The following is a 10,866-nucleotide window of genomic DNA, read 5'->3' as shown; positions in this document are numbered from 1 at the left end:
GGGCTGCTGCAGGGTGCGCAGCGGGTGGCACACGGCCATGTAGCGGTCCAGGGTCATCACGATGAGCATGTAGGTGGAGGCAAACATGCTCAGCACCTGCAGGTACTTGACTGCCCTGCAGAGTGGGTCTGGCCCCAAGAAGCGGTATGTCACCTCCCAGATCATCTGTGGCAGCACCTGGAAGAGGGCAACGCCCAGGTCAGTCAGTCCCAGGTGCAGGTTTTTTTCCGGCTCATCTTCTTCCTCAGGCGGTACATGGCCAGCAGCACCCCCACATTGCCTATGGTCGCTACAGCCAGGATGGTGGCCAGCACCCCTATCTCTGCCTTGGCCAGCTCCTCATCCCGGCTGTGCAAGAGGGTCAGGTTGGGGTCCCCTGCCAGGGTCTGGGGGGTCAGCAGCCCCTGGCTGTGCCCAGGCTGGCTGTGATGAGTACTGTTCCAGCCCCAGCCTGGCTCCATCCCTCTGGGAAGCTCTGCAGGAGCACAGGCAGCTCTACCCTCCTCTCTGATGGATGGTTAAACCTTCCCTGCCTCCCCAGGGCTGAGCTCTCCAGGTCAGTGCTGCCCCTGAGCACGGCTGCACCAGGTCCCCTACCCCTGGCTGGGGGGGATGGACATGCCACCTCCTGCCATCCCCACCACCGTTGTCACCTCCTCTCCCTCATGCAGCTCAGTGTCACGCTAGCCCTGTGCTGTGCGGCTGCAATTCCCCTCCCTGGCTCGGCTGCTCTCTGCAAATAGCTGAGCTCTCCAGGTCAGTGCTGCCCCTGAGCACGGCTGCACCAGGTCCCCTACCCCTGGCTGGGGGGGATGGACATGCCACCTCCTGCCATCCCCACCACCGTTGTCACCTCCTCTCCCTCATGCATCTCAGTGTCACGCTAGCCCTGTGCTGTGCGGCTGCAATTCCCCTCCCTGGCTCGGCTGCTCTCTGCAAATATTCCCAACAAGCAAAGAGGTGTGAGAGCCCCTGGATCAGTCCTTGATCTTTCTCTCATCTTCACTAAACATTCCCCAATCCCCATTTCTCCCTGAACTGTTCATCTCGCGCGTCCTCTCTCCCCTGTGCTGGTAAATTGAAGGGAGAAGGAGAATCCTCGTTGTTGCTTCTTTCTAGTGCAGCAAAAGTAAGAGAAATTGCTCCAGAGGCTGAATCCCTTTGGCCTTTTCATTCCAAGAACAATAAAAGCCAGGTGAGCGGTGTCCGAGGGTCCGTGTCTCCACGGGAAGCGGGTGGCTGTTGCTGGCAGTGGCTCTCGGTCGCTGTGTGTGTGTGAACGCTGCCTGCCTGGCTCTGGTTTTTATAGCCTGGCAGTTCCCTCCTCCTGGCTCCAGCCTCTGCTGTGCCGAGCGCTGCTGGACGCTGTCACGGGCAGGTGGGAGCTGGATCCTCTCCTGCTGCTCTCTCAGGCTTTGCAATCCCTGGGCTTTGCCAGTGGCTTTTACCCACTGCAATTCCCGGGTGAGAGCAGAAGGCTGGGACCCCTCCTGTCCTTGTCCCCTGCATCCCCTCTTCTGCAGCGTGTGGGGCTGGGGATGCTCTGCCCCTGATTGCACTGTCCCTGCTAGTCAGACCCCTTAAACCTCTGCCCTTGGCTCCTCCTTTGTCCCAAGAGCCTGGGGACAGGGGACACGGCAGTGCAAGTCCATCAGAGCATCAGGAGTGAGATGTCCCTTGGTTTGTGCAGCTTGGTCTCAGCCCTGCAGCAAAGTTGGTGGAAACACCATTGACTGGCACCAGGTCCTGGTTTGATCTGCTGCACCTTCCCTTCTCTGTAGGAAGGGGATGGAGACTGTCCCCGAGATGTGGCAAAAGCCCGACTCTGCCTGCTCAGGCCTCAGCTAAACGCTGCTGTTTTACACCATCTGATAGAAAACCGCCCCGAAAGGAAAAACATCCCCAGAGCAGCCTCTGCCTCGGGTCCTTGGTATTTGCCCCATCTCTCACCCACACAGAGCCTGGAAAAAAAGCATGGAGAAGACAAATCTGCTGGGGAGAGGTGAGCTGAAGAGGCCCCAGCAGCTGCAGACTCTGCCACGGTGTGGTGTGAGCCAGAGGAAAAGCGACAGGCAACAGAAACACCCTCAGCCGAAGGACAAACACACTTACATTGGGTGGCTGAAAATCCAGATGTGGCAACAGCTGGAACGTGCCCATATCTCACCTTGGGCATCACTTGCCTCTTCTCCTCATCTTCCCACTCTTTTTTTTCTGAGCTTTCAATGTATCTTCCCACACAGTGTGTGATTGCAAAATATTTTCATTTCGTATATATACAAATATACATGTGCACACACACAATTTCACTTTTGTTTTGCAACATTAAACCTTTGTATTTCCCCTCCTGGTTCTTCAGTTATGTCAACAAGAAATAAACCCAACACCCACTTATTGCTAATGTTTGTTTTTTTTTCCTTTCTCTAAAGCAAACAAGAAACACATCCATGTGGGATTCTTCCTCACAATTCTCTGCTCCACACGGGCTTTGCTGCTCTCAGAGCCAGCTCTGCCTCGCTGGCTGTGATATTACAATTAAGTTGCCTATAAGAAGATTGTTCTTCGCTACATAAAGATTTGCAGATCACTTTTAACAACCATAAATGAGCGCAGTTTGTGTCTAATTAAAAGACATTCATCCTTATAAAAGACCCTATGGATATAAAGTACCCATCACAGGAGAGCGCCTGGCTGGGGTGCTGGAGTTAGAGAGAAGATATTTCAGTGAATAATGTGATTTTCCATGTTTGTGATCAGACAGCTGATTTTCTGGAAGATTAATAGAGAGCAGTGCAAAAAAAAACTAGAAAGCAATGGAAAGCAAAGAGGAAGGCAAAGATGGAGGGGCAGATTCTGCAGAGAGAAAGAAACATTTAAAGCATTTTGAGGCCAAACTCAGCTTTCACTAGCACTGGTTTGATTTGGGAGCAATTCCCTCAGAGTCAGAGCTTTTACTCCAGATTTACCTAAGTTGAGTTGCAGGGAGAATACTTCTGCAAAGGCGCTTAGAGGAAAGTGAAGCTAATTCACAAAAGAAAAATGATCCTTGGAAAATAGAAATTTATTTTCTTTAGAGGGAGAGAGATTATCGCAGCAAGGACATTCTTCAAGCAGGCGGATTAAAGAAGAAACTCATTTTCTTTCATTGGTTTCCTGAGCGTTTTGACACATTGCTTGTATTGCCAGGTGTTATGTGTTTCAGCAAAACCAGAACTGGGTTCTCCAACTAAGCAGCTCAGGAATTAGTCACTGAGCACGGTGCTGGTGTGTTTAATGCTCTGGGAGCTTCTGGGAGATGATGGCCCAGCTGTGCCCAGTTGTGCCTGACCATCCCAGTCCCACCCCAGCTGCAGATATTTAGGCTGTTCCCCATAAGCCCAACCCTGGAGGATGAAAGTGTTGTGGGGCAGGGATTGGAGGTGTTACAGTGTGGGGAAGATGCTGCTGGTTTGGTTTTGGGGTTTTTTGGTGTTTTTTTGTTTGTTTGGGGGTTTTTTTGGCAGTGCATCTGTTTGTACTGTGTTGTTTTCTGTGCCCAGTGGAGGAAGATGCATGTGCAGGATCACAGGTAACCCCTGGGGCTCTGTGCTGCTGGTTATTGCTGCTGCAGGGTGAGCTAAACCCTGAAATGCTGTGAGAACTGTTCCAACCTTCCCTCTGGGTGTGATGTTAATATGGGACTGTGTAACTGGATTTCTAAGCTTTTAACATTTGGTTTGTCGAGGTAACACTGTGTTACACAGCTAATTTTTGGCAGCTGGTAGGGTCCATACACCATGAAGCATAACAGAGAAAATGCTGTTCCTATTCCCAGCTGGCATCCTGCACGTTTTTCCTGTAGAGCACAGAGGCAGAGGGTTTGGGATTGCTAAATCATTTGGCTCAGTAGCTGGTTACTTTGCTTTGTGGGTAGCTTGCTGGTTAAATAAGTAAATAAAATTTCTTGGCTTGGGTTTATATGCTGATTGGGTTCACTTTGCAACACAAGTATTTTATTTGTGGTATGTGATGGTGTTAAACTCGTGCTGCTGACAGCATGAAGCAGACTCGGTCTGTCTTTAGCATTTCATCACTGAAATGCTTTTTATGGTTCAGGTTGGGGGAAAATAAAGATTTGGTCATTTTTGTGCTGGTTCAGATGTTATAAAATTAATGGTGTTGCAACTGCATTTATAGCAGCTTGGGATCATCTCCTTGGAAAGACTGAGGGCAGGAATGAGGGCTGGGGGTTCCTGGTATCTGATGGTGCTTTTAATGCCAACTCTCTGTCAAAATTAAGCCATGAATGACTTCCCCTCCACCTCCTGAAAATATAAACTGCTGAGACTTCCCAGTTCTTAAAGACTGCAAGACCTTTAAAAGCTGAGCTTGCTCTTGCCATTGACTTAACTCCATGTAGGACTGTCCTTTGTTTTTATCAGACTTGGGGAGTTTGGAAGCTGAAAACTTGATATGTAATTTGATTTTTATTGCTTGCAATGTTTGTGGAGAGTTCTCAGAAAAATGACTTTTTGTGGTGTCTGTCTTATTAGGAAAACAAACTTCTCTGCAGTGTGGTCATCGAGCAGAGGATGTGATTGCACCCGTTACTGGGAGTGCTGAAGGGTTTAGCACAGCCCTGGTCCATCCTGATACCATGTGAAATATTAAATTGTCTCCAAATGGACACCTGGTTCAACACTTGCACTGTTCCCCCCTTTACCTTCTGGAGGGAGAAAACTCTGCTGTATAATTGAGCAGCATTATCTGTCACACAGCTCTGGGAACTAAAGGCAGGAGCTTCTATAATTTTAAGGTAATTATAAACCTGATGTGTCAGTCAGACTCCCCTTTTCCTCCCCCTTTCCTTCATTCACATTTGGTTTTTTTCCATTTAATTAAAACCTCAGATCCTGCTTAATATTAGAGAGCATCTCTGGGTGCATAAATAAATATGCCAAACACATGGCAAATACCCCAAAGCGGTTCCTGTTGGGGACACTGTGAGGCAGAACAAGCAGTTTTGATTTTAATGGAAAAAATCCATGTGAAGCAGTAAAAATTGGCGAGCAGAAGAACAAAAGCTGACAGGGTTGTACTAAAGAACTAAGCTTTAAAGTATCAGTGCTTAAAAACATTGCTGTGAATATAAATTTGGGGGGGCTGAGCTGCTGTCCCTGGAGTTGCTGTGTCTGAGTTGTGAGTTTGACTTGGAGCATCTCATGCTTTGTCTGTGCTGCTCCTGGTGTCTCTGCTGTTTGGGGACAGTTTGGGTGTGCAACACCCCAAGTCTCCCAAAACCATCACACATGATCCCCCCCCAAACCCACCTCTTGTGGGGATGGGACCAGCCTCCTCCCCTGGCACGTTCTTCAAGGTCAGCCTGAAAGGCTGGTGGATACCAGGGGATTTGTGTTGGATAAAATAAAGCCAGTCCTGGGGTGTTATTGCAGCTGATAACTCTATTACAGTTTACTTTTTTCCCTCTTGTTTTGCTATGTCTTTTCATTTGACCCATATGTGTGTGGAAACAGTCTGCTTAAGTAGCAGCAACTGCCAGAGGGGAAAATTGAAGCGACAGGCATCTTCAAGACAGCAAATGACTTGTTTATCATCCTTACGTTCTCCCTGTTGATTTCCCTGTGTAGCCAGGGATGTTTAAAGACTCGGGTAGCTGTGAAATGCTTCAATTTCCTTCCCCACTCCCTCATCTCCTTTTGCTGTTACCATCATTAGCATTTAAAAACCAGACACAGCCAGAGCATTTACAACCTTAAAATCAGTAATAATAATAATAATAAAGCAGCACCAAAAAATTACATTTCAAGGCTGGAAACAAATGGCTTTTTCTTGTCCTCTCCTGACAGGCTGCTGTGGGGAAAGTATGTCTGTTAGTTCTGGAGTGGACAGACAGACAAGCTGGTTAACAGCAGTGGGGACAGGAGAACTTGCTTGAGTGAGAAGTCCCAGCAAGGCAGCAGTGACAGACTGGGGAAGGTATTTTCTTTAGGTCCTGTATTTTGCTTTATACAGTTGAGGTCTGATCTGTGCATGGGATTTTTGGGCCCTACAGCCTGTAGAGCTGAGAAGTTTTGTGTTATTTTTAATCAACACCTCGCTGGGATATTTGCATTGGTCACAAGGATAATGCCCAGGCTCTGGTCCTGAGGGTGGCTCTGTGGGAACAGGTTTGTGTGGGGCACAGCTGGGTGGGTGCTTGGGCTGCTACAGCTGCTTCATCCCACGTCACCTTCCAGCATCTGCAGCTGAACTGGGGGTTACAGGGATGCTGGAGGCATCTGCAATGGGAGGGGAGCTGCTGCTCTGGCCCTCCCTCCTCTTTGGGGCAGACAAAGAAGAGCACAGGATTTAAGATACATTTAATTGAAAATCTCCATACAGGGAATAAGTGAACGAGAACCTTTCTGTGACCTCAGATCTGCTTTGTCTACTGCTCCCCTCCTTGCCTGATGGAAATGCTGCAGTTATTCAGAACCCGTTGGCTTCCAGGTAAGAGAGACATCAATCAGGATTATGAAAGGAGAGGAGCAGCTGTTTCAGGACAATGTATTAGAAAATGATGAATCAGAGGGAAAACGTCTGCAGTGATCTGTACTCTCCCTGCCAAAGCAAAGTTCAAGGCTTCATGATTAAAGGTTGTTCTTGCCTATTTGATAGTCAGGCCCAGGTTCTGCCCAAATACAAGGAAACTCATCAGGGATTGTGCAGCTGCCTTGGTGTGACCGCTTCCAACTGAATGACCAGCACTCGGGTCTGCTTGTATTGATCAATTAAAATACTGAGTATTTCTTACCTGCCCTGATATTATTACCTGGAAGTTCTGGGGCTGTCAAGCTGAGGGACTTTTAAGATGCTGAGAGATAAGGTCATAGAATTGAGACTTGGCCATTAGCAGTGCTACTATTAGATGTGTTCCTTCTCTTAAGCTATTTGAGCAACTTCTTTCCTGTTCTTGCTGCCTTTTTGGGTATGTTGAGAACAGGACAAAATAAACCAAATTAAAGCCCATTATCATAGTCCAATTAAAGCCCATTATTGTAGTTTCACTAGCAGTTTAGCTCGACATGCTTAACAGATCAGAAGTGCCAGTGGAATTACTACCTTCAGCTTGTGTGAAATGTGGGTCTTTCTTTTTCCCCCCCCCATCTTAGTGTGTGAAAATCTCCTAGGAAACATAAGCCCTAATGGTCTGTCTCCTCCCTGTGCTGTGGTTCCTGCAAACGAAGCAGAAAGCTGTGCTCTAAATAAGCTGCCTGCTTCTCCTAATTAAATGGCTGTGGGCAGAGGATCCTTGTAGTGTTGATGGAGTTGTAACACCAGGATGCTGGCTTTGAGTTTCTTGCTGTAGCTCTTGATTCTCAGGCACCCGTGGTTCATTACTGTGCTCTGATGACACCTGCTGTGGCAGGAATTGGTGGGGTGGGGGTCCCAGGCTGGAGATCATCACAGCTCTGCACACCAAAGGAGATGCTGCCCCAGATCTGTTCTGGCTGTGACCAGGGGAGCAGACTCTTCTGGTGTGAACTGGGAGATGCAGCTTTAGCCCTTGGGACAACAGCAGTGGGTTCTGGTGAGAGGTGACACAGAATCACAAAATCACCTTGATTGGAAAAGACCTTTAAGATCATGGAGTCCAACCATGAACCCAACACTGACAAGTACCCGACTAACCCATGTCCCTCAGCACTATGTCTACACGACTCTTCAATCCCTCCAGGGATGGGGACTCCACCACTGCCCTGGGCAACACCTTCCAATGCCTCAGAACCCTTTCAGCAAAGAAATTCTTCCTCACATCCCATCTCAACTGCCCTGGGCACAACTTGAGGCCATTTCCTCTTATCCTAAGGACACCCCACCCCAGAGTCCTTCTCCTGCCCATCAACCTGCTCTGCCCCAGGCTGTGGCACTGCCATCCCCACTGCTAGGTCCAGTTTGGAAATGGGTACCAGCTTGGAGGGCTTGCACAAGCATGGTGAGCCCTTCCCCTGTAGCTCAATTAACACCCACTCACCACCTCTTTGTCCTTTGGTTGGGACAAGAGTCGTTAATCCTCAGACTGCTCTGGTCTGGCTCTCTGGCAGGAGGAGCAGCGGGGTGGGAGCCTTGGGGAAGGCAGTTAATGCTGTTTAATCCTCTCCCAACGTGGAGTGGCTGAGGAGAAGGTGATAAAGTACAGAGTGGTACATAATGTGCTGCCTGCCTGGGGGGTCAGATCAGGCAGCCCAGACCCGTTACTGGCAGCAGCAGAGGGGCTGGGGCAGAGGTGTGGGATGTTGAATGGAGACTTGTTGTGGTGAGAATTTAGGATTATGCCCACTGCTGTTAGTGTTATAGGTGGGTGTGTTTGTCATCTAACTTGGGTATCAACTCGATGGGAAATCAGGTTTAAACCTCCCAGGGATCTGTGGGTAAATTTCTGAATATTCTGCTGCATCTCAGTTTTTATTTCTTTTAACCTGAAGTTCAACCTCTGATTCCTTTAGGGGTTTTGTGAAGAACTGGCAGAAACTGGTATTTTTGATCTACAAAGTAGGAAGATTGCCCATCTGTTTCTGAAGAACTCCTTGCAGACCAGGACTTCTTTGGGGAGGCAGCAGTTGTGATTAAAAACAGTTGGTGGCTTTGGTGGTAAAGCCCAAAATCCAGCCCTGCTCTAAAAGCAACTTGTTAAATTCCATACTGATTGTCCAATAGGGTATTCAGGCAGCATGGAATAGAAATTATTCTATCCCTCCTCAGAAACTGATTTTAAGAAGTATCTGACTTGGTGTCTTTAAGTACCTGATAATGACAAACGAAGGTAAAATCCGTGGCAGGAGCAGAACTCTTATTTTTCAGGTAGATCATGGATTGAAGGGATTATTTTAGTCGAAGGTCGGGTTAGTCTGTGGCAGTCTGGTTTGTGTGCCCCCAAAGAACGCTGCTTAACATCACCAGACAATTGCTTTGTCTCTGACCCTTCCCTGTGTGTAGGGTGCTAATTGCCAAGGCATCTCTTAAAAGCAATTTTCACATGCATTTGCACAACAGATTTGAAAGGCCATGAGGATGTACTTAGTGCTGCTGTGAATGGGAAATGTTGTTGTTTCAGAATAATGACATTTTGGAACCTGCCAAACGCAGGGAGTTTTATCACTTACAATTCAGATGATCTGTGGACCAGTATTTTTGGCTTTAATGGATTATCACTTCATCAGGCAAGGAAATCACAGTCTGTAGTGAGAGCCTGCTGGTAGGGAAACCACAGGCTGAAATCAATAGATTTCTTCAGTGGCCTTTACATTATCTCCCTGTCTCACTGAGCTGCTGGCGTCTGGAAAACGAACCAAATCAACATGCAGGTCAAGCATCAACGGGTGATTTTTTTTCTTTAGGGTTTCTGTATGAGCATGAGAATATGGGTGTTGCTGTAGCAGCAAGAAAATAATTACATCTGTTCTGCAGCCCATCTTTAGGGGAGCTCACGCTGAGGTAGCTGCAGAAGTGGGTGAGCATGGGGCATCACAGAGTCTGTTTGAGATGGAGGTAGGATGGACAGATGCTGGGGGTTTTTGTGTGTTGGTTGTTTGAGGTTTTATGGGGTTTTTTATTTTTGGTGAAATAAAAAAAAAAATGAAAGTATGCTCTGATCATAGTTGTGTTGTTTCCAAATTAGATGGGGATTTGTGTATGTGGTTCTGCCGTGGGCCTTTCAAAGCTCTGGATTTGCTTGTTTTTAGTAGATGATCTGTGCCTGGTTATACCTGAGGAGTTTTTATCCAGCACCAAAGGGAGATCTCATCGAGCCTGGCAGGAGTTTGGGGCTGACAAGTTCTGGGGTTGTAACCCAGAGAGCTGTTGACTCACCTTGCAGGTCATTCATATCCATTCAGGGCATCAAATCCCACCCTGAAGCTTAATGAAGCACCGTGTCTGTCACACCGAGGTGAGAGCCACCACAGCCTGGGTGAGGGGGTGGATTTACAGCTAACTGTTGGATTAAGACAAAAGCTGAAAATCGCTGCTAAACCCCTCATGTTCTGCCAAGCAAGGCAAGGAGATGTGAACCTGCCCCTGATGCTTCATGGGTTTGGGGTTTCTTCAATGGTGAGACTTAAAAATAATTATATTAATGTCTAAGCCCTCAAAAGCTAATTGGGAAAGGATTATCCTAGAAGGACACCAGAGATGCAGAGGTACCGTTCCCTGGTGTGACCTGTGCTTGCTGCTTCAGTGGGTGATGAGCCAGATGCTGTTTTCCCTCCTGGTGACTTGTTTAACTGCATCCCCTGCTAGTCCCAGCAGCCAGGCTGGGAGCTCAACAAACCCTAGACCTGACTAACAACCTCCTGGGAAAGCCTGGCCTTGAGGCATCTCACCAGACATCTCAACCACCCCTGGATGGAGAGCAGAGCAGCTCTGACAGTGCAGTGGTTTTGAGGGGAATTATAATGCTGGGTGATTTCTGCAGCAGCAGTTGGGATCTGGTTTAACATGCCTTGATCTCACAAGCGTGTGTTTCTGCTCAGTGTGGGAGCAGTCAGTCCCTCTGCCTTTCACAGGAGCAAGCGCAGCCTTTTGCTCTGCTCAAGGATTATCCTCCCACTCCTGAACAATTTGCCCCAGGGAGCCAGCAGTGCTCTTCTCATCCACCCAGATTGAAGACCATAGAAGAGCAGGAGGTATTGCTTGGGAACTTACAAAGGTCCCCAGAGCCCTGGGCAACCCCATTCAACTAATATCCCAACTTCTGACAACCAATATCCACTGCCCTGCCCCCAAAACTAATTAATTTTATACATGAGTGAATTTAACACCATCATTTAGTTCTGTCTGCTGGCGAGGACTTTGAAGTACAAACTGATTACACAGGGAACAAGCTGG

General features: G+C 48.0%; 1 protein-coding gene across 1 annotated transcript in view; it reads right to left on the bottom strand.

Annotated features, from left to right (window-relative positions):
• Positions 1 to 461, bottom strand: part of LOC104528896 (vasopressin V1b receptor-like) — a 2,188-nt gene extending 1,727 nt beyond the window's left edge. The window contains 2 exon segments of the mRNA XM_029086239.1: positions 1 to 221; positions 224 to 461. Coding sequence (XP_028942072.1) covers positions 1 to 221; positions 224 to 461 — 459 coding nt within the window.
• Positions 462 to 10,866: the final 10,405 nt, after the last annotated feature.

Source organism: Antrostomus carolinensis, unplaced genomic scaffold, assembly GCF_000700745.2.
Source record: "Antrostomus carolinensis isolate BGI_N321 unplaced genomic scaffold, ASM70074v2 scaffold10208, whole genome shotgun sequence".
Taxonomy (NCBI): Eukaryota; Metazoa; Chordata; class Aves; order Caprimulgiformes; family Caprimulgidae; genus Antrostomus; species Antrostomus carolinensis.
This window is presented reverse-complemented; position numbering and strand designations above follow the sequence as displayed.